Source organism: Uncinocarpus reesii, genomic scaffold (genome assembly GCF_000003515.1).
Source record: "Uncinocarpus reesii 1704 scaffold_3 genomic scaffold, whole genome shotgun sequence".
Lineage (NCBI taxonomy): Eukaryota > Fungi > Ascomycota > Eurotiomycetes > Onygenales > Onygenaceae > Uncinocarpus > Uncinocarpus reesii.
In genome coordinates, this window is record NW_003052498.1 from 971,004 (window position 1) to 989,727 (window position 18,724).

The 18,724-nt window shown below is 48.5% G+C and overlaps 6 protein-coding genes across 6 annotated transcripts; 2 read left to right on the forward strand and 4 right to left on the reverse strand.

The window, feature by feature from the left end:
* Nucleotides 1–163: 163 nt before the first annotated feature.
* Nucleotides 164–781, forward strand: UREG_05102 (uncharacterized protein; the record flags this gene model as incomplete). Its single annotated transcript, XM_002584367.1, has 1 exon — nucleotides 164–781. The coding sequence occupies one exon, from the start codon at nucleotides 164–166 to the stop codon at nucleotides 779–781; it is 618 nt and encodes a 205-aa protein (XP_002584413.1).
* Nucleotides 782–1,171: 390 nt separating this feature from the next.
* UREG_05103 (uncharacterized protein) lies at nucleotides 1,172–1,815 on the reverse strand (the record flags this gene model as incomplete). The annotated part of the gene is made up of 2 exons (XM_002584368.1): nucleotides 1,172–1,697; nucleotides 1,763–1,815. The coding sequence occupies 2 exons, from the start codon at nucleotides 1,813–1,815 to the stop codon at nucleotides 1,172–1,174; spliced, it is 579 nt and encodes a 192-aa protein (XP_002584414.1).
* A 1,667-nt stretch (nucleotides 1,816–3,482) lies between these two features.
* On the reverse strand, nucleotides 3,483–7,717 carry UREG_05104 (xanthine dehydrogenase; the record flags this gene model as incomplete). The annotated part of the gene is made up of 5 exons (XM_002584369.1): nucleotides 3,483–5,160; nucleotides 5,213–6,152; nucleotides 6,357–7,158; nucleotides 7,211–7,414; nucleotides 7,484–7,717. 5 exons carry the CDS (start codon nucleotides 7,715–7,717, stop codon nucleotides 3,483–3,485), a joined length of 3,858 nt encoding a protein of 1,285 aa, XP_002584415.1.
* A 577-nt stretch (nucleotides 7,718–8,294) lies between these two features.
* UREG_05105 (uncharacterized protein) lies at nucleotides 8,295–10,082 on the reverse strand (the record flags this gene model as incomplete). Its single annotated transcript, XM_002584370.1, has 1 exon — nucleotides 8,295–10,082. One exon carries the CDS (start codon nucleotides 10,080–10,082, stop codon nucleotides 8,295–8,297), a length of 1,788 nt encoding a protein of 595 aa, XP_002584416.1.
* A 1,377-nt stretch (nucleotides 10,083–11,459) lies between these two features.
* Nucleotides 11,460–17,178, forward strand: UREG_05106 (L-aminoadipate-semialdehyde dehydrogenase large subunit; the record flags this gene model as incomplete). Its single annotated transcript, XM_002584371.1, has 5 exons — nucleotides 11,460–11,639; nucleotides 11,781–12,322; nucleotides 12,605–16,440; nucleotides 16,501–16,822; nucleotides 16,881–17,178. The coding sequence occupies 5 exons, from the start codon at nucleotides 11,460–11,462 to the stop codon at nucleotides 17,176–17,178; spliced, it is 5,178 nt and encodes a 1,725-aa protein (XP_002584417.1).
* Nucleotides 17,179–17,434: 256 nt separating this feature from the next.
* On the reverse strand, nucleotides 17,435–18,515 carry UREG_05107 (uncharacterized protein; the record flags this gene model as incomplete). Its single annotated transcript, XM_002584372.1, has 2 exons — nucleotides 17,435–18,260; nucleotides 18,328–18,515. 2 exons carry the CDS (start codon nucleotides 18,513–18,515, stop codon nucleotides 17,435–17,437), a joined length of 1,014 nt encoding a protein of 337 aa, XP_002584418.1.
* Nucleotides 18,516–18,724: the final 209 nt, after the last annotated feature.

The following is an 18,724-nucleotide window of genomic DNA, read 5'->3' on the forward strand; positions in this document are numbered from 1 at the left end:
ACTTCGATTAATGATACCCTCAATGTGTTTGTGACAAAACAGCGACGTCCCTAACGATACGTTGGCCGAGACTATCTCTATGAACCCATAAAGGATGTTTTATATTGCCTCATCGGTCTCAAGGTTAAGGGAATCCAAAAAAGCATGACTTGGGTTCATGACAATGCCCATGTTGACTTTCCTAACATGCCCAAACGATACTTTTTCCCTTGGTGCCATTGAATCCATTGCAAGCGACAACAAATCCGATCCCGAGAGCTTCCTTGCCAACCCAGGCGACAAAACAGCCGACGCAATCACCCACGTCGTAGTCCGCGTAACTGACGCCATCGAAGACGGAATTCGCACTGAAGCCTTAATTTCTAGCTTTCTAATCCTTCTTTGGTTCGTTCTCCTTTTCTTCGCGATTCTCCGTGCCATCACTCTCGCTCTTCGTCGAGATAAACCCCGTGGCGAAGGCGGAATCGACGCAACATACCATCCCCCCACACCGCCCGCTCCACACGCAGTATCGTCCATGGAAATGTCAGACTTCTATAACGTTCCTCTCACGGCAATCCAGAATCCCAACGGAGATGGTGGTATGGCGCCAAAATATAGCACAAGGCCGAACGTTCGAGGTGGGTCTCGAAACTCAGATCGAGATGAGGAGGAGTATCAAGCTCAAAAGCTGGGGTATGCCGGCCAGAGAGACTACGAAACTGCTTTAAAGAAGGACGGCGGGCCGATGAGCCGGGAGAGCAGTTACGGGCAAGTTGAGTATGGCAACGAGAAAAGATGAGAACAACGAGATTCCTGGCGGAACATCTCTATTTATTTGTACTTTTATTCTGATATCCCTACAACCTGAGCGGCGAATTGTTTGTGCGACTGATTTATGTACCTCTGCATTTCTTTTGTGAAATACTTTTTTTGAGTCACGTTTATCAAGGATTTAAAGGCGAAGAGTGCATAGCAACGGAGTCATAGCGGGGAGCATTTTGTATTTATTATAGTTGTTTTGAACTGAGGATATATACATCGTTCTTTATTTATAATGTTTTCTTGGTTATTAAAACTCGCAAGTGAAACATATATAAAATCCAACAAAGTTGGAAGGGTATAATGACCGCTTGGTTTGTAAACGATACTGGGTTACATAGAGCAGGGAACATCGAAGAAGTGAAGAAGGCTACATATCCGCCCCCGTATCCCGAGTGGATGACTCCGGTGGAAGAGTAACATCACTCTTATAATCGTGAGGCGTCAACGACTCCATTTCATGGGCTTGGTTTGACGATGGAGAATGCAGCCCGGTTTCAACACTCCATCGCGACCTCCCCAACCTCGTAACATCTATATCATGCTCAAACCTTCTTAATTCTTCCTCGCTGCTCGTCGGACCTCTATGGAGTGCCTGGTCACGTCCACGTGCTTCAAACGGAGCATATTGGCGTAATCTGCCATCGCCAGCGGGGAGGGCAGCTGGAAGGGTATCGGCGGCAGGACTTTCTGGTGCAGGCTCTTTGACGAGGGAAGCTAAAACCCAAAACCGGGGGAAAAATCGAGAAACAAGTGTTTTCAAAGCCGGCGCGGATACCGCCCAGAATCCGACGTTGATTTCTATGACACCGAAGATGAATGTTGAGGAGAAATAATTGCCACCAACCCAAAATGAGCTGAGTATTACCAGACGGGCAATCCCAATTATTGTTGATCTGTCGGGGATAAGGCATATTGTTAACCAGGTGGGTTTGAGCAAAGGAGGCAGAGATTTACTCACACGGCGCCCATACTTAAAATAATCACGACAATGATTTTTTGTTTTCTGGGCATGTTTATTCCTCTCACGATTGCGCTAGGAATGTATATGACCCAGAAATCTAGCATAATATTGATGATTGACACTGTAATAAAGAACGCTGAACGTACGATACATCGAGGCATTGGAGCAGGGTCGATTGTGAGAGGAAATTCGTATCCGTAGCGAGGCACAGGAATACATTGGAAGATGTCCGCAAACAACGTGGTAAGACACAAAACTGAACTGATGGCAAAGAGAGCCCAAAGCTGTATTCGAATTGATTTTTGAAGTTGCTCGAGCCGAAGAATGAAGAAGACGATGGATGACCTAGTGAAATAAAGACAGGTGTAATATGCCGCTTGACTTGCTATATTGAACCTTTGGGCGTGTGTAAGGTAGGCAGTGGTGACAACGGGGACATTCCACTTTCGATAGCCAAGGAAGAGTAATTTGATAACTGACAGTTCCAATGATCACCGTTAGTACTTTTCTTATCAGGCGACAAGGAGCGGGTAGCACAGACAAATATAATAACAAACGCTATCCGTGACTGCTAACCCCTATGTAATGTATTAGAAGGCCCGGGGTCCATTTATGCAATTGACTGCAGCATACAAAAGCTATAAGAATGAAAACGTCGTCTGTTGAGTGACTCCTAGTTAGCCAGATAACATAAATCAGCAGGTGGAATGGGGAAAGCTGTCCAACGATAAAGAGCTCAATGCATACCCCAACTAAACGCCCTCGCCAACCCTCGCGAGAGCATTCGCAAGGCTAGGACCCCGGCACTGATACTCGGAAATACCACAAGGACGGCCAGTGCCGCATCCTGCCGGGTTTCAACCATCTTTTGTTGGCAGTTTCGATGACTACCGCACAGTGGCCTGTCGCTGGAGAGCTCATTGTCTGGAAGAAGTGCCGGAGGTGACAATAAGCCGCTGAGCGATCAAGTAGTTGCCATCAAGAATTGAGCCTGGGTTGCAGTTCAAGACACTCAAATAGGTCAAGATATGAGGAAATAAAACAGAAACAGTCGCCAGAGCACCAGGAGTTTCGAGGATCATGACGCAGTAACCGGGTGTGAGAGAATAGACTTCACCTGAATAGACTCAACTACCGAGTCTTGATCCTGAGGTCCATTCTTGTTATGGTTTGCCGGCAGCTTGGATTATCTGAGTTTGCTAGTTCTTTCGCACACGCACTTGATCGATTATGTCGTTCAAGTCTTTTGTAGTCACTCTATTCCGAAAAATAATAGCTTGCAGCTACTGCTGCAAAAGCCCCAACGGCAGGCGTTCCATGAGTCCTTTTGGCTTATAGATTTGTTTCATCTAGATAGGCGGAAGATTCAAAAGGGTTAGCTAGCTCTCCTAGCTTATTCTTACCAAGTCCCTCGTACCTTGTGAGAAGCTTTCCTGGGTAAAAGGCCTTCTTCATTGCTACCATTGCTAGGTGATTCACGGATATCAGGCCATGAGAATAAGGGAGTCGAATCGAATTCAAGCCCCATCCTCCATTACGAAGAGCCTGGGAAGCCTCATTGAGGATTATACTTTGGCATTGAACCAAAAGTTGAAGGTTGATAATCTAGAGTTGATGAAGCAAACAACTGAGGTCGTCTGCGCTGAGGTGAACTTCTTGGCATTGACGTTAACTTATCCTGAATATAAAATTCTAAACCACTAACTACTCCGTCATATTAGATAGCAATGAAAAAGCCATCGCCCTCGTTCTTCACTCTCCCTCTCTCCACCAGCGGATCACAACAACTGGTCCGTATTCTTTCCGGTGTGGCCGGACTCTGCAAGCTCAAAACACCATCCACACCCCACTGTTTCCTGGCCGCCTTGAGCGCATCCCGAATCGCAAAAAACACCGCACTTCCCATGAACAGAGGCGGCTCCCCAACGCCCCGAGAGCGTTGGATGGTGCGCAGATTCTCCCATTCCACATCCTTCAACAAGCTCACATTGAAAATCTGTGGTATATCTCGAAATCCCGGGATTTTATACGTACCGGGACCCCGAGTGAAGAGCTGACCCGACGCACGATGCCAAAGGCTCTCCTCCGTCGTGAAAAGTCCCTGGCCCTGGATGAAAGCGCCTTCGATTTGCCCATAGTCAATTGCTGGATTGATACTCCGTCCGACATCCATTTTGATGTCGGCTCGAAGAGGAGTCCAGTCACCAGTTAGAGTGTCAATTTGAACCTCTGCAGCTGTTACTCCCTGGGTGAAGTAATAGAACATCTGTCCCGTATTCTCGCCCCATTTATACCCAATATCTGGAGTTTTGTAAAATCCATTCGCAGATAGATTGACACGGTCGTGATATGCCGCATCCACCAGTTCTTTCATTGATGCGTTAGGCATTTTTTCTCTGTAAGGCTGGAGGCGGTCATTGAGTTGCTGGCAGGCATTAAAAACGGCATAACCATTCAGGTCTGAACTTGCCGAAGCTGCTGTAGGTGAAGTATTCGCTACAGTGTTTGTTGCTGTCTCGGATATATGGACATCCGACTGGGGGATTTTGAGTGCCTCTGCTGCTATCATCACAAGCTTAGTATGGAGCCCCTGCCCCATTTCCGTTCCACCATGTGCAACTAAAACACTGCCATCTCGATAGAGGTGCACTAATGCTCCAGCTTGATTTAGAAACGTTGCTGTGAATGAGATACCAAACTTTGTTGGAATGATGGCCAGGCCCCTCTTAGACCATTTATGGGACCTGTTATATTCTGCAATCGCTTCGCGTCTCGAGGCGTAGTCTGACTCCTGGAGAACCTGCTGGTACATCAAAGGAACATGCCAGTCTTTCAATTCTTGGTTAAAATGCGTCGTTTCGTTCGGCTGGTACATGTTAATTTCCCGAATTTGCTCTACCGGAATATCCAAATGATCGGCGATCTCTGATACGAAGCACTCAGCAAAGAACAGGCCCTGGGGACCACCGAAGCCTCTGAAAGCCGTGTTGGACATTGTGTTGGTGCGACATAGATGGCCTCGAACATAAACATTCGAAATATTATAGACCCCGTCTATATGCGACAAGGCTCTATCGACCACAGCGGCAGAAAGGTCCTGGGAATAACCGGCGTTGGCATAGACATCGGCATCTAGGGCCAGTAGCCTCCCTTCCCGCGTCACGCCAACCTTCCAGTAACACAGGAAAGGGTGACGTTGCCCGCTCGTAACCATGTCTTCGTCCCGATTAAGCATGCAGCGAACAGGCCTTGCCATTTTCTTTGCAGCTACCGCGCAAATACAAGCCAGCTGAACTGACCTCGACTCTTTGCCGCCAAACCCTCCGCCAAGTCGTTTGACTCGGGACACAATCTTATTAGCTGCTACACCCGTGACTTTGGCGACATATGCCTGGCTAGTCTTACTGTCAGCTCATGCCTCCTATATTTTCCGCTCTTGACACTCACGTTTCTGTAGGGTTTTGAGTACTGCTCCAAATCTCCATTTCTCCATCTTCAGGCTTCGGAATAGCCACACAAGCTTGGGTTTCCAGATAAAAATGTTCTTGACCTCCCATCCTGGATACACCACTGAACACTTTATCAGCTCTTGCAAAAGCGGCTTCAGTGTCTCCTTTCTTTATGTATGGTTTGTGATGATCATAGAATGATTTCATTTCAATGGCTTGCTCAATGCTCAAAATCGGGGGCAGTTCTTCATATTCAACCTTTACTGCCCTGGAACCCTCCTCCGCCCGTCGTGGGGAAGTTGCAAGGACCATTCCAATCGGTTGCCCTGCAGTAAGTACTTCGTTGACAGCAAAGAAAACCTCATCTGATCGCGGCTGTCCCCACCAGTTGGCTTCTGGGTTAGGCAAATCTCGGTGGTCCACAAAGTCCACTACTCCAGGTATATCCAACGCTGGGCCAAAATCAACAGACAAAATCTTCGCGTGTGCCTTTCTTGAGAGAACAAGACAGCCAAACAACTCGTTCTTCTGTGTTGGGATATCGTCTGTGTACTGGGCCGTTCCGGTGGTATGCTTCAAGGCTGAGATGTGAGGAGTCTCTTTTCCCAAAATGTTCTGTTGATAGGCAATTGCAGCATCATGGTCCTTCTGACCCGTAGAGATTACTCTCTCGATTTCGGGAACAGCATCCACATCGCCCAACGCCTCCTCATTTTGAAGGTCCAAGCAAACATCATGGTAGAATCTATAAAAGAATCCAAAAGCAAGCGTTTTTCGATATGTTGGCATCCCTCCCAGGACAGAGGATGGGAGATTGAAATCCTTTTCTAGGGAATCCATCGCACCTTCAAGAGTAGCGGGATCATTCCACTTTTTGCCGATCAAAAACGCTTCAGCTTTGCGTGCTGGCATAGTCAGCGGCGCCATACCGCCGTAAACTAGGTTAGCAGCAGTTACGCTGTGAAAGTCATCCAAAACAACTCGCAAAGCGGCATTGACAATAGCAATGTCATCATCCTTTCGCTTAGCCTGCTTATAAGCTCGAAGATATTCGCCTGTATTTTGGCTCACAGGGATTCGCAATCCGGTCACAACCTCATTAGGCTCTAGAGCAGTGTGCCGATAGCCTTTAAAAAACTCACCCATGGGTATGTCACGTTGGTTATTCAGAGATTGTGCCATCAAGGTAGTTCCTGTGGCTACAAAGACAGGGTTTAGATCTGAGATAGGAGAAGCAGTGGCAATGTTTCCCGCAGGGGAAGCGACATTTCGTATCTGCCGCCCGGCAAAATAGTGAATCTGCTTCTTAATAGCAACGAATGGCTGTCCCTTGACGGGTCCAAAGCGCTTAACCGCTTCATCGCAGATATCCTCGAGATCAGTCAGGGAAACGTTCCCTCCTAATTCGAGATAGCCGTTTGTGAGAGAATACTGCCTTAGTTCCGTTATATCTCCCACGTACACTGAATCAGAGTATTCCATAGCCTTGAATTTAATTTCGATTTGGGTCTCGGTACTTCCTCCGATGATTTTGGCATCGGGGCATATATCCTTGATCTCGAGAAGTTGTTGTAAAGACACAGGCCGGTACCAACGTTTTCTCTTATTTCCAAATGCCAAAGGGCGAAATTTATGTTTGTGGAGCGCAGGTGGAAAGATTAATTGTGTGTCTGGAGAATAAGGGATGAATTCGGGCGAAGTAAATGACTTGTTCAATGCAGAGTCAATGTTGCCCCTTCCTCCATCACTTTGGCAATTACTGGAGCCATTGTCCATACAGCAGCCTCCACTTCTGCGTAATTGGCAGCAATTTGGATTGGAGAAGGACTGCGCTGCATCTAAAATTGAACGGTATCCGGTGCATCGGCAGAGGTTCCCGTCAAACGCTTCTTCCACGTCGTTCTCCGAAGGGCTAGGATTATTGCGAAGCAGAGCATACAAGCTCTGTGAACTAATTAGCCCGCAATACTAAACGCAAATAAATGCATTCGCATACCATAACAATTCCAGGTGTACAAAAGCCGCATTGACTCCCATTTCCGACGGCTATTCTCTGTTGGACTGGGTGAGGATTCTTGACGTCGCCAATGCCCTCGACAGTAATGACATGCTTGCCATCCACACTGACTAGCGGTGCAAGACAAGCATTCACAGACGCGTGGTATATCTTTTTTGTTGTCGGATTCAAGTACGAAACGACCTTCAATCAATGCGCCCTCATTAGCCAAACGTCCGAGAGCCACGGTAACTATCCCAAAAAGTCCCTTACCACAGTGCAAGCGCCACACCCCCCTTCAGCACATCCCAGTTTTGTTCCCGTCAAACCGATGCCTCGAAGATACTCCAAGAGTGTTGCCTCCGGATCTACCGAGTCCAATGTAACCTTGGTTCCGTTCAAGTAGAACCGAAGGGTGTCGTCGTACGGCGCTGTCAATGTAGCAAGTGCAGCGCGCGCTTCTCGAGCTACCTCTTGCTCAGGCAGCTGTACTGCGGCTGGTGCCATGACATAGAAAAGGTACTGAAAGTTAATATAAAGGGTCTGGCAGGCAAAGCGGTGTTCAGGGGGGCAGGCCAAAGGGTTTGTGTATTTCAGGTAAAGCCATGGCTTTGCTCTTGGGGTCCGGAGCTCAGAGCATTAGTAAATCATTCGTCCTACATCCCCAGCCTGACAGGACGCATTCCATGTGCCTTATTCGTGCCTGAAGTTCGCCTTTGTCATGTGCCCCCGCCACCTTTCGCGGAGAAGTGAAGCTTACCTAAGGCTAACTGTGGGGTGCGGGGATCGCCACAGCCCGAGGGGCATTGCGTCATCACCAAGGGATCAGGGGGTTCATGGAAAGGGCATCTAGATATTGAATATGGCTTTTCTATCCTACACGCATATATTACAAAATAGTTATCCAAAAGCGCTGAAATGAGCAGTCAAGGGGTGCAAAATTCAAGGGATCTTGCTTCAATAGTGAACCACAGCCGTATGGCATCTGAATGGCCTTGTTAGACAGCATATAATGCGTCTCTATGAGCCCGCGTAACCTTTCTCTTCTTGCTCCCATTGCTTTCGCTCGACGATACTTCTAGCTCTAGATAAACGTTAGGGTCTTTATGTAGGTTAAGGGGGTCGAGATTTTGGGGTACCTATAAGCTCGCACAAATCTCCAAACTTCCGTATCAGCGAGGTTCCAAGCTTCGCTGACTTCTTTAATATGAAAATCCTTTTGGTCGGTCCTCAGCAAATTCCTCGCTTTCTGGATCAAGGCAAGTTCTTTGTCCAGTTTGCTGTGTTTATCCGTGCTCTTGTCTTCCTTGGACAGATCCCTCTTGGGGGTTTCCTTGGATGTGTCCTTCTCTTTCGATCTTTCCAGTCGCGTTTTCCGGGGAATAACAAATCCAAAATACCAATCCAATTCGTCCAAAACAGTTGTCGGTAGACTTTGCTCCTCGTCCTTGGCCGGGAGTGTCTCAACCGTGAACCATAAACCGCGCGAAAGTCCGTGATCTCCCGCGACGACCTCCTTAAATGGGACCACCCTAGACATGGCACCACGCTCCGTGCCGAGAAATTGTTTGGTGGAAGAGGTTAGCCAAGGATCCCGCTGGGTTTCGCGCCGAATATATGCTGCCGTGATATTATCGTCGCCTTTTCTCAATGTGGTAAGGGTGTAGGGATGCGGAAGAATCCCGATAGTGAATAATGCCGAGTCGTTTTTATATGTATCAGGCTGGGCTATCTTCATTCGGCTTGCGTCGGTGCATAACTGACATTTTGGGTTGTTTGGAGGGCAAGATAGAGGCGAGTGCAACGGAAGGCATTCCGCAAGAAGCGTGGCGAGCCGAACACCAGGGCCGACCAGAGCTGTAGTGTGTTCGGGAAACGGTTTGAGTACGGAGATTCCAGAGCTAAAGGCAGTTTGGAAGGTGATTTGTAAGTGAGAATTGATGAGATCGAGAAGTGCAAGATAACCCTCCGGTGCTGATTTATTGAGTTTCTCAGCGACAGACGGGTATTTTGAAGTGATGGCGGCAGAACTGTAGTATGCAAAAGCTGTGGTGTTCTCTGCTATAAATGTCTCTTCGTTGACAAGATCAATCACAGTTTTGGCTTCGTTGAGCTTTGGGCTGCTCGCAGCCTCTTTGATAGCCTTGTTAATGTGAGCTTTCTCTCCTGAAAACAAGGCAGGGCCGAGATTGTTTATTCGGGTTAATTTCTCAGGCATAGACCCTCGCCGTAGATACGAAATAAAACTGTCGCTGTAAGGGGCCATGGGAAAACATCGCCAATCCGCAAAGACTCCTGTTCCCATATGGCCCCATGCCAGCCACGACATGAGTTCCATAGTGACGTTTCCGTTCAAGTTCGTGGCATCCAACGACTTATATAACGGATTTTTCATCGCATCTTGAGGTCCAAGAACCATTGGTCGAAACCCCTGCGCAAACCACGCCCTCCGCCATGAAAGAAGTAGTTTCTTATCAACTTCAACAAGCGCCTTGTCTTTCTTCGTCACGGAATCGTAGTAAGTATAGACAGGCATACGAGTTCCGATCGGCGGAAGCACGGACCTATCCTCGTCTAGTGTGACGGATGACGAAAATGGATTGAGCCATTGCCAATGGCTGTACCATTTGGAGCCTTCACCGGTGCTGTTTTTCTGTTCTGGAGGTTTGTGCGCGGCGGGTGGAAGGAGGTTAAATCTGAAATCGTCGAGTTTAGGTAATTTCGGCTTGGGCACATATTCCGAGATAGCACCAGCCGTATTTTCTATATTCGCGGTCAATTTTGCCGGCTCGGGGGAGGTGGATAATATCAAAAGTAAGATTGCAAAAAAGACAATGACTGTAAATAGCCCTGAGCTTCGGGAAGAAATCATCTTGAAGGCGAGCTTCTTAGGGGTATTGAATCGAGCGAATGAAGCCGGCCTACTGCCTATATCGACGAAAGCAGTTATTTAAGTATCATAGCGGAAGTGCGCCTCAGAACTAGAGGACCCTGTAGCCAGTATTCACAGTCGTGGAAAGCTCATCTCGTCGGTTGATTTCTCAAACTTCGCTGGCTTCGCTGCACTGTTTTGTGTCCCTGCGAGAGTCTGGACGCATCATCGGTGGCTAGCCGGATTGGGTTAGACACCCGAATTCGGTATAACTATTATCCACAGGGGTTTCGGAAATACTCTCGCCGAGATTCCGGGATGCTGATTAGGTACAACTTAAGGCTCGGGGGTCAAACTGTGTTTGGGAGCTTTCCCGGCCAAATCTCGCTTCGGACAAGGATTCACTGCAAAACGAGCTCCAGGATGCTTATGAGGGTGTTTCCTCCCAAGTCCTTGACCTACATTACTCTCTGGAGAAGCATCATCACACTTGATCCCAGCTTCAGTCGTAGCCAGAGAGACTCAGAATGAGATGATGGCTCACTTCGCCAGCCGATAAAGCTTTGGACAACGACCCTTTGATTCAAATGACCCAACAACCAGTTGCATCCCCGGCTCCCGAAAAGCGCTCGCTTTGCAGAAGTATGCAAGGGGTTCATCCTCGGCTGCGGCGCCGCCCAGGACAACATTATTCGCTGGAACCCAGAAGGCCTGTGTCACTGAGTTGATTCAGATCGGTCCTCGCCATCTTTGGTGTTTGAGCAGGCTTGGGGGCCAAAGTCACAAGTGGAAGGCCAAAAAGTGGCTTGCAGATTTGTTGGTGAACCCCCTCCCAATCATGAGGTGACAACCTCAATACCGAGAGAAGAAATCTTGAAAAATCAGACAGCCAAAGCTTTCTTTTTGACGGGAATGAGTTCGACTCTTTAGTTAATAGTTGATGAGCCGATTATTCCCTGTAGCTCCTCCACCAACATCTCTCATCCATGATCCCATAGCCAGGATACTGTGTTTTGCGAACAAAACACGAAGAGAACTAATCCCGATTTATCCTAGATGAGATACCACAAATAACAATGAATTATTGGGGTCTCTTATTGGCCCTGGGGGTGTTGGGTCGGCGCATAAATACAACACTGTCTCCAGTCTGCAGAGTACTCCGTGGTGATCACCCCTTTCGCATTTCTCGCCATGCTCCGTGCCTCTCACTTTACTGCCCCTCTCTATTCATACCGGTTCAACGGCTCGAGCGAGACAGAGACTGAAGGGACGGGTCCATGTGGCATCACATAGCTATACCAGTCTTATTGCTGGTCACCCACCAGCCATATCCCGTGTCAGCACAGCTATGCTACACTCCTGACGGCACGATCTCCAATGACCGTCCTTGCAGTACCGATGGGGGTGAGAGCATATGCTGTACCCAAGGATTCCTATGCACTTCAAACAAACTCTGCCGAGCTCCCGAAGGTCATCCTTGGGCGAAGAATCCGAAACTGTTCATACGGGGAACATGTACAGATAAGACGTGGAAGTCCCCAAATTGTCAAGGCCACTGTGTGAAAGGTGAGATGAAGCTCAACCGCTCAGCACCACCATTCACACTCTGACGGTGTTGTCTGAATTATTTTAGAGAATCCAAGTTGGGGCGTGTTCGTGTATCGCTGCGATTCGACTCAATACTGTTGTCAAGATAAGGATTGTTGCTCCGACACGTTTTCAGTCTTCGAGCTGGGGGAGCCGAATATTGTAGCAACAGCTGGAACATCGGCAGCGTCAAAACCAACGACATCAGCATCGACTGAAAGGACCAGATCGACGGAATTGACAGCATCAACCAAAACGACTGGATCGACCGAGCCGGCAACATCATCACAACCCTCAATATCTTCGGACACGAGCGTACCCTCCCCCGATTCAAGCAGGGGCCCGGTTTCGGCACCTTCAGACAACCCAACACCCACTTCAAGCCCAGAGGAAGCCGGCCACTCTTCTGGTTTGCGTATTGGAATTGGTGTCGGTGTGGCCGCTGGGGTTGCTACAGCCCTAGGCGTTGGTGCAGTTGCATGGTTTATCTCCAGAAGGAAAAAGAGGCGGGAAGCCTCTGGCAACTATGATCAAGTTGACAGCAACCAAAGTGACAGCAGTGTTCCCAGCCGCTTTGCTGAACTCAGAGATTCAAAGAACGACGTGATGATACCAATACCACCAAGGGAACTTCCGACCAAGGAACCAGCAGCGTCGGAACTTGAATAACTAGCGGATTGGTATGCGTATAGGATATTAGTTGAAATAGGGTGTCAATAGTAACTGATTTCTAGCATATGGCAGGGCATCAATTGAGCAAGGGGCTTCATGCATTCTTCAAGGCGTTTGAACTCTTCAAAAAAGGATTCATGTAGCTTGGTAAACCGCAGTTTCAGTTTGATTTCAATTGACCAAAGCTATCCCTCCGCGAGCACTGTATGACGCATAACTATGCTAGCAGTCTGCAAAAGGTGACTCTCTTCCTCGGTTGGCAGATCTAGAAACAAAGAGCCTCTTCCCGATCCCGGAGCCAGGCTGGGCTTAGATAAGCAGGAACGGTGCCGGCGGGAAAATTATCAACTTCGAACCCCGCGGTTGAGTCATTGCTGCTTGCACCGACAAACCAACAAGAAGCGAACCGCAATCACCTCTGCGCGAGCTACCATCATGGGTGCCGAGGGGGCTCCGGTGCAAGAGCGCCTGAACAGGTGGGCGCAGAGACTAAGGAATCTAACCGTATCACCTCTCACGCGAGACTATCCAGAGTCCACCCCGTCCGGTCACGATGCTTCGAAGAGGCCAATTGAAGCATTCGAGTCGTTGCAGCTCTCCTCCGAGGTTCAGTCAGCTATCAGCAAGCTTGCGGGACCTGGTGACCCAAGTTTCCTTGTTTTCCTCACCGCATTCGTCGTTCTTGTGAGCCGGTTGACCGGAGACGAAGATATTGCCCTGGGAACGAGTTCGGAGAGCGACGGACGCTCGTTTGTGCTACGCGTGCCTATCTCTCACAGCGAATCATTTGCCCAGCTTTATTCTAAGGTTAAGCAGGCGTTTACTGAGGGGGCATCTGACATTGTACCCCTCAGAACGCTCAGAACGCACATTCAGAAGACGAATAACTCGGAGCGCACCCCGATTTTATTCCGTTTCGCAGCATATGAAGCTCCCGCCACGTCGCAAGAATATCCTGCCAATACTTTTGAGACTACCGATCTTGTCCTAAATGTCGCCCCTGAAACCTCGTCAGACGACGGCAAGTTGGAACTGGGAGGATACTACAACCAACGTCTATTCTCCAGTGCGAGGATATCCACAATACTGGCTCAGCTTGCTCAGCTGATCTGCAACGTCTCCAACAGCCCAAACGAGGCTGTAGGCAGACTGGAGTTCCTCACCGATAGCCAAAGAGAGATTCTTCCAGACCCTACTAAAGATTTGCATTGGTCCGAATTCCGGGGAGCAATTCAGGATATATTTGCTATAAATGCGGAAAAACACCCGGACAAATTATGCGTCGTTGAGACAAAATCAAGGAACTCCCCTCACCGGGAGTTCACTTACAGGCAGATCCATGAAGCCTCCAATATCCTAGGTCACCACCTAGTTCAGTCCGGCATACAAAGAGGCGAGGTTGTTATGGTGTATGCCCATCGTGGAGTCGATCTTGTAGTTGCAATCATGGGTATCCTAAAAGCCGGAGCAACCTTTTCAGTGATAGATCCTGCGTATCCTCCAGATAGACAAAACATCTACCTGGATGTCGCCAGGCCACGAGCTCTGATCAATATCAAAAAAGCCACACAGGACGCCGGTGAATTGACAGAAAAGGTCCGCGCTTTCATCAATGACAACTTGGAACTCAGGACAGAAATCCCCGCTCTAGCTCTGAACGATGATGGATCTTTACAGGGTGGAATCATTGATGAAACAGACGTGCTGGCACCCCAATTAAACTTGAAATCCAAACCAGTTGGCGTTGTGGTTGGTCCAGATTCCACTCCCACACTTTCTTTTACATCCGGTTCTGAAGGCCGGCCAAAGGGTGTGCGTGGGAGACATTTCTCACTTGCCTACTACTTTCCTTGGATGTCGAAAACCTTCAATCTTTCCGACAGTGATCGGTTCACCTTGCTGAGCGGCATTGCTCATGACCCAGTTCAACGTGACATCTTCACCCCCCTTTTCTTGGGAGCTATGCTTCTAGTACCTTCCCGTGAAGATATTCAGAATGAGAAACTTGCAGAATGGATGCGCGAGTACAAGGCCACCGTTACCCACTTGACCCCTGCAATGGGGCAAATCCTTGTTGGTGGAGCTACAGCCCAGTTCCCATCTTTACATCACGCATTCTTTGTTGGCGATATTTTGATTAAGAGAGACTGTATGTCACTCCAAGCTCTCGCACCTAATGTCAACATCGTGAACATGTACGGCACTACGGAGACTCAGCGTGCTGTGAGCTATTTTGAAATTCCATCCTATGCCACCCAGGAGTCGTACCTTGATATGATGAAGGACGTCATCCCGGCTGGGAAAGGCATGGTGGATGTGCAATTGTTGGTCGTTAATCGTTTTGATCGAACCAAACTCTGTGCCATTGGTGAAGTGGGTGAGATATACGTGAGAGCTGGCGGTCTTGCTGAAGGATATCTTGGAGCTCCGGAGTTGAACGAAAAGAAATTCTTGTCCAATTGGTTTATTGATCCAAAGACTTGGCAAGACCGTGAGAAAGCACAACAAAATGAAACTGCCAATGAGCCTTGGAAAGAATTTTACTTTGGGCCTAGAGACCGTCTCTACCGAAGTGGCGACCTTGGACGATATACCCCTACTGGTGAGGTTGAATGCTCTGGTCGAGCTGATGACCAAGTGAAGATACGAGGCTTCCGAATCGAGCTTGGGGAAATTGACACCCATCTATCAAGACACCCACTGGTGCGAGAAAACGTGACTTTAGTTAGAAGGGATAAGTTCGAAGAGCCAACCTTGGTGAGCTATATCGTTCCACAAATGGGCAGGTGGTCATCTTGGTTAGAAGAAAAGGGCCTGAAAGACGAGGACTCTACCGAAGGAATGATCGGGATGCTAAGGCGATTCCGGCCGTTGCGTGAAGATGCGAGAGACTACCTTCGTGGAAAACTTCCCAGCTACGCCGTGCCAACAGTTATTATTCCGCTCAAACGTATGCCCCTCAATCCCAACGGCAAAGTTGACAAGCCTGCCTTGCCATTCCCAGACACAGCTGAATTAAGTGCTGCGGCCCCTCGCCGTAGATCATCTGTCATGCAACAGCTATCAGAAACAGAGATCACATTGGCACAGATCTGGGCTAAGCTCCTTCCCAACATTTCGGCGAAGATGATTGGGCCAAATGATTCATTTTTTGATCTTGGTGGCCACAGCATTCTTGCTCAGCAGATGTTTTTTGAGCTTAGGCGCAAGTGGAGGAGTATCGACCTCAGCATGAGTGCTATTTTTCGTAGCCCGACCCTCAGGGGATTTGGGAATGAAATCGCACGTTTGCAGGACATGAAATCGTTCACAAGCGACTCTCAACTTGACGAATCGGCAACAGGAGCAGTTGCCGAAACGGATTCTCGAAACGAGTATTCCGAAGATGCGAAAAAATTGTTGGAAACTCTTCCAGGACGATTCCTCCCGACGACAGAGTCCGTGTTGCACAATGGTTCTATTGTTTTCTTAACCGGCGCAACGGGTTTCCTTGGGGCTTTCATCCTTAAAGAACTGCTTTCAAGAGAGAACCCTTCTGTTAACGTGTTTGCACTTGTCCGTGCCAAATCTTCAGAGGCGGCACTTGAACGTGTTCGGTCAACATGCGCAGCTTATGGTTTCTGGTCAGAGAGCTGGGTTCGCAGACTTCATTGTGTGCAAGGGAATCTTGGTGACGAAAAATTTGGCTTATCCGATCAACTCTGGAGACATCTTACCCTAACTGTGGATGTTGTAATCCACAACGGAGCCTTAGTTCATTGGGTTTACCCATATTCTCACCTCAGAGGCCCTAATGTGCTTGGCACAGTTGATTCCTTGAAGCTCTGCGCTGAAGGAAGGCCAAAGCAATACGGTTTTGTTAGTTCCACAAGTGTGCTAGATGCAAATCATTTTGTGGAGGAGTCGGAGCGCATCGTTGCAGCGGGCGGGACCGGGATTAGCGAGTCTGACGACCTTTCTGGTAGCAGCATCGGATTGGGCACAGGGTACGGCCAGAGCAAGTGGGTGGGAGAATACCTCGTTAGAGAAGCTGGTCGAAGAGGGCTAAAGGGTTCTATTATCCGGCCCGGTTATGTTACTGGCGACTCAATAACTGGAAGTGAGTGATTTCGATCTGCCCAAGGCCCAGGGATCATATTGCTAACATTGCGCCTTCTAGCGACGAACACTGATGATTTCCTTGTTCGAATGATGAAGGGCTGCATCCAACTGTCTGCTAGGCCTAACATCAACAACACAGTTAACATGGTGCCAGTTGATCATGTTGCAAAGGTTGTTGTAGCTTCCGCCTTCTTCCCGCCGCACTCCCAACTTTCCGTTTCCCATGTCACCAGCCACCCTCGTCTACGATTCAATCAATTTTTGGGCGCTCTACAAACATATGGCTATGATGTTCCGCAAGTCGACTACGTGCCATGGGCAAGTTCCCTCGAGCGATATGTCAATGATGGTGACCGCAACACAAACGATCAGCATGCACTGTATGTTGACTCTTGCTTTTTGTTTACGTTTTTACTATATTCTAATACAATATTACAGAATGCCTCTCTATCACTTCGTCACGGCAGACCTTCCCTCGAATACCAAAGCCCCCGAACTCGATGATGTTAACGCTTCGTCTGCACTCCAGGCTGATGCTAAGTGGTCTGGAAAGGACGTTTCCAAGGGAAGTGGTGTAACAGAAGAACTTGTTGGGCTTTACCTGGCATACCTGGTGGAAATAGGGTTCCTGCCCGCTCCCACGGTAGCTGGTTCCAAGTCTCTCCCTAAAGGAGATATTTCAGACGCTCAGAAATCTGCTCTCAGGGCAGTTGGAGGCCGTGGAGGGCAAAGTTAAGTCAAAAAGACTATGATCCTAGCCAAATCTGCTTTCACTTTCTTATCCCACCAAATTCGGCTTTTCAACATTCAATGTCACAAATGCGAGGCAATATCCTTTGATGCTAAGCAGGGAGCGTTTATTTTGGCACATAAACTCGGTTTTTCTAATGTCTTTCTGGGCTCGGTATATATTTCGGATAGAAAAAGAAAATATCTAGAGGTTTTTAGCAATCATACCCATACTAATATTGAAAATAATAAGAGGTTTCTCTTCAAATAAGCATGTTTTCAACTCCCTTAAGCACCTCATCCACCGCCCATTGAAGAAGGTCAACCATAGGATATCCTCCGCTTCCTGGTGCAACAAGCACCCCCATATCATCCCTAATATATCGGCCTTCCCCAACAAGCCGTTTCAGATCTTCAATGTCTTCACAAGGCTGAGAAGCTTCGGGAAGCAATAACCACGAATGATCAGTAATATACCGCGGCCAGACGATATCATCCACATAGCCCGGCGGATCTGTCCAAAAGTTCGTTTCAGGCGGAATATACTCATCCGCATCCTTCTTCACTCGTTTATCAGCACCTCTAGTGTCATCGTCTCCCTGAGATGGCGGCTTCGGCGTCGGTGCGGGGCCGATAGTAACATAGCCAGTGCGGCTCTCTCGTCGTTGTTTGAGAAGGGTGTAAGTAGCGGGTAAGAAGAGCGGGACGTCAATGATATCATGGACCGTGCGGAGCGGGTGAGAAGGGCTATTGGGTGGTGCATACAGCAAAAATCCATCCACAAAGGCTATGGCGACGGAACAGGACGTTTCCTCCAGATTCTCGAATCCATCGCTGTTTCTTCGCTGCTTGCGCAAAACAAGATCGCGCGTGCGCTGCGATACCTTGTCCCTCAGCGTGTGCAGGGTCTGCTTGTCGACGCCTGAATCTGTGGCATCGTTTAGGTCTTCTTTGCTTTTCAGGCCGGCGGGTAAATGGCCGTGGTCGCGGATGTATGCCAGTGTGGCTTCAAATTGTGGGACATCGAGTGCTTCGATGGTGTCCCAGTCCTGCACTACTTTCCCAGAAGAGGTTGTGACGAGCGGGATTCTGTTGCAGGGTGACTGTTAGTAACTAACAGGAGGCGTGCGTGGCTTCGTAACAGTCGATTACTTACTGGTCATCAGGCTTGTAGAAATCGTCTTCGTGGAGAACAAACGGCCTTATCGTTGCTGCTGTGGGCGGGGTGTGGTCTTTAGACGGTGGGGTAAATACTGTTCGTAACAGCCGTGCGAGAGTAGTTTTACCGCTGGATGAAGGGCCCGATAGGCCTACCAGAAGTGTTTTCTCACGCTGTATATCCATTGAGTGTATCGGGCCGTCGTCATCTTGGGGAAGATGTCATGGCTTAGTTGATCTACGGATAATTCTACGGAGTATGGTCGGAAATAAAAAGATCAACTCAGCAAAGTGTCTGATACAGAAACTAATGCTATCAACTTGTCTAATATCATACAAATGGGTAAGTATCAACAAGTTCGACTGAGCACATGTTATGATCTTCCATAGTTTTT